General features: G+C 53.5%; 1 protein-coding gene across 3 annotated transcripts in view; it reads left to right on the top strand.

Annotated features, from left to right (window-relative positions):
* Positions 1-432: 432 nt before the first annotated feature.
* Positions 433-3,328, top strand: part of JARID2 (jumonji and AT-rich interaction domain containing 2) — a 244,114-nt gene continuing 241,218 nt past the window's right edge. Inside the window, exons 1-2 of one of the 3 annotated variants that reach the window (XM_029242945.1) lie at positions 433-570; positions 1,290-1,496. In XM_029242945.1, the coding sequence (XP_029098778.1) occupies positions 1,452-1,496 (45 nt within the window). In that variant the 5' untranslated portion in view covers positions 433-570; positions 1,290-1,451. Of the gene's footprint in view, positions 571-658; positions 1,497-3,328 lie in introns of those variants that run through there. The other 2 variants (XM_029242947.1, XM_029242949.1) reach the window with 2 other exon arrangements.

Consider the following 3,328-nt stretch of genomic DNA (forward strand, 5'->3'; position numbering starts at 1 on the left):
GCGCCGCCACGCTCCGAGGCCTTCCCCTGGGACGCCGGGCGTCCCCCCCACGGCCGCTCGGCGCGGGCCGGCGCGCGCGCGATTCCTCGATTCCACAGGCGGTTTGCGCCGCGGGTGGGGGCGGGGCGCGCGGGGAGGGGGCCGGCCGCCGCGGGGGGGGGAGGGGGGCCGCGGCCGGGGGCCAGGGGGCGGGCCGGCGTGGGGAGTTCCTTGCTCGCGGACCACACGCTCTGCGGGCCAATCCCGAGCCAGCCTCTCTCAGTGTCACACGCGGGACACGTCCAGGCGTTTGTTGGCAGGGCCGGCGAGGGGGAGGGGGCGGGGAGGAGGGAGGGGAGTTGAGTGACAGGCTTGCGGGGCAGGCTGGGAATTGTAGTTCCCAGCTCCCGTGGCCATAGCCATTTTGTAGTCGGGGGACTACAACTTCCAGAAGATCAAGGGGACCATTCTAAGGTGCCCCGGGAATAGGCGGCTCTCCCCGGGGCCGGCCGTCCTGGGGCACTGGCACCCAGCAGCCCGGCTGCAGGTAGACACGAGGCGTGGCGGGGGCTAGAGTGTGGCGGCTGTGGGGTGAGTGGCAAGCTGGGGAAAGGGGGTGAGGTGGAGCGACCGAGCGTGCCATGCATTGAGCTAGGGAGCCTCTCTCAATTCCACTCTTAGGCTCGGCGTGGGAGCGATGTCTGAGGGGTAGCCCGGGAAGGGTTCGTCGAGGCCTCTCGGGTGTCTCGTCCACGGGGCTGCGGGGGTCCTCTGGGCTCGGCCAGGGGCGGTCGGCACTGGAGGAGGCGGGCGCTTGGTGGCCCAGCTGTGGGAGTTTTCGGCTAGCGTCCGGCGGGGAATTATCCGAGGAGCCCTAACTTGTATAAAAGCAGAGTCCATTTAAAGTTGGGCTGGATAGCCTCTCTCTCATTGGTTAGGGGGCTTGGAAAAAAGAGACTCGGCGAGCCCTCGCTGTGGTGCTGCCGCCGCCGCCGCCGCCGCCGCTGGAGTTGACTCTTCTGCTCGCACTGCTGCTGCAGCACAAACGTGACTTCCAACATTTTTTATTTATCTTTCCTTTTTCTTTTCCAAGATGTAACTACGGATCAGACACTAAGGACCTTCACGTTTCGCTGATGTAGTTTTTGGAGGAAAAAGGGGGGGAGTGAAGGGCGTCGGTTTTTTTTTGTGTGTGTGTGTGTTTCGGGGGAAATTTTCCATTATGAGTGTTTTACTAAAGTGAAATTTTTTTTTGTTTGCTTCGTCTTTGGCTTTTTTTTTTTCCTTCCCAATTTCGGATTTATTTCAAGGCGAATCGGGCTTTGGGGGAAGAGGAAGAAAAGTCGGATTCCAAGATCAACCACCACCACCAACAACAATAAAAACCACCAGGATATTTTTTTGCAAATTTCTGACGGCTTTAAATTCATGAAGCAATTGTCCCCTTTTGCAATCAGCATTTGGATCTCAGAATGAGCAAGGAAAGACCCAAGAGGAATATCATTCAGAAGAAATACGTAAGTGCTCCTAACAACACATCCTTTGACTTGTAGTTTTAAGCAATGGCTGTGAATGTCAAGTTTATAGATAATTCTGCAGCTGAAGGGTTTTAAACACAGCGTCCGATAAGGCTGTTTCTTTCTTTTCTGAAAGAAGGCTTTTTCAGGCAAAGTCGTGTCTGCCTAGTTTGGACGAAAAAACAGATTGGTGTAGCGATACCTCCAGTGAATAAATTGACCTCGAATGACACAACCATAATCTAGTTTTAGATGAAAGGCAGGGGATTTTGGTGGAGCCTGGATGGGGGTGTAGGGGCTGCGGTAATGTGACTAAACTGCATTCTCGGGCGGATTTGGCCCCTATTGCACTTTGCATGCAAATGAGCCTGTGTTATTATTATTAATGTTATTTGGGAAATCGTGTAACGCATGTGTGTTGGAAGCCCTTTAAGTTGCAATCGAGGGTCCGATTATGGCGATCTTGTTCCTTGCACTGGCACATCAAATTTAATGTATGTGGTCGTTTTGGATTATTTGGTTCGCAACATAAACCAATTGGGAATCGCGTTACAGCGAATGCATTTGTTGGGACTGACTTTAATAATGGGACTGGTTTTGTTTAAAAATTCATGGTTTCCAGTTTTAGGGGGAAAAAGACATACAATATAGCTAATGTTTTTAAGAAGGCATGTGAATGCATATGTAAGTGACTACAAATAATTACTCCCAGTTAACTGGCCTTCTGAAATTGGGTGATTATTCAGAGATTTAACTGGTGTGGAATAGTTAAATTTGTTTTGTGCATAGTACAGCTACGTTTTGATTGGCATGGGGAGTGTTTTTGTTTTGTGTGTGGTGGCTTTTTTTTTTTTAAGTTTGGGGGGAGGGAGGGGAGAGGGGTCCGAGGATTAACCAAATATGCACTCGAGTGATCGGTGATTAGCTGCATGCTTTAAATCAAAGAACCCATTAAAAAAAAAAAAAGGCCAAATGAACACACATTAGGAATAATGCAGTGTAATAAGAAAGTTTTATTTAACTCGGGTCGACAAATTGGTCTTAATATTTTCCCTTTTTGAGCAGTGTGATGTGTGTTAATGGGAGATGACCTTCGGGGCACTGGTTTTGTAAAAAATAGATTTAATGGAAAAGCTGAATATCTCTTCTTAAGGGCTGATCCTAATCTAGACACGTAAACTTCAACTATGAAAGAAATGCAAGGTTAAATAATTAAGCCTAACTTAAAAAGCTGTTCCCTAAAGAATTTAAGAATTAAAATACATCCGCATTGCAGAGGGCTGGGGAGAATGCAAAGGACTAGTTTAAACTCGGGCAGTAGAAACTGCAGGGAGACAACCTTGTCTGCGAGCGTGGACGCCTTCCCGGGGCACATCCGATCCGGGTGCAGCCACAAAGCAAAAGGGGTAGAACTTGGACCAGAGCCACCCCCACCCCCGCCCCAGTCATCGCGAAGTTGGGGAGCGGCGTGGGGTGGGATGTTTTGTTGCCGGTGGTCAGCGGATTGTGTCGAGTCCTGGCGTCCGGCCGCCTGCCCGTGGCTGGCGGCGCCCGCGGGAGGCAGAGCACGAGTTAACGCTCGGGGAGCGGAGCCCCTGTTCCCGATGTGCTCTAGCCGGCTGCGAAGGGGAGGGCGCTCGGGGGTCGCGGCGGGCTGGGCCGGGGCCCGGAATACGCGCGCGGCCTGTAGGGGGCGGGCTGCAGGCTCCGGACTCCGGACTCCGGGCTCCGGGCTCCGGGCTGCGGGCTGCGGGCTCCGGGCGGGCGGCGCTGGCCGGCGGGCTGGCGGATGGGTGGGTGGGGCGCGGGGGAGGTGCGGCCGGTCGGCCTGG

The sequence above is a fragment of the Monodon monoceros genome, unplaced genomic scaffold (assembly GCF_005190385.1).
Source record: "Monodon monoceros isolate NGI ecotype Baffin Bay Population unplaced genomic scaffold, NGI_Narwhal_1 Super_Scaffold_3, whole genome shotgun sequence".
NCBI classification, from domain to species: Eukaryota; Metazoa; Chordata; class Mammalia; order Artiodactyla; family Monodontidae; genus Monodon; species Monodon monoceros.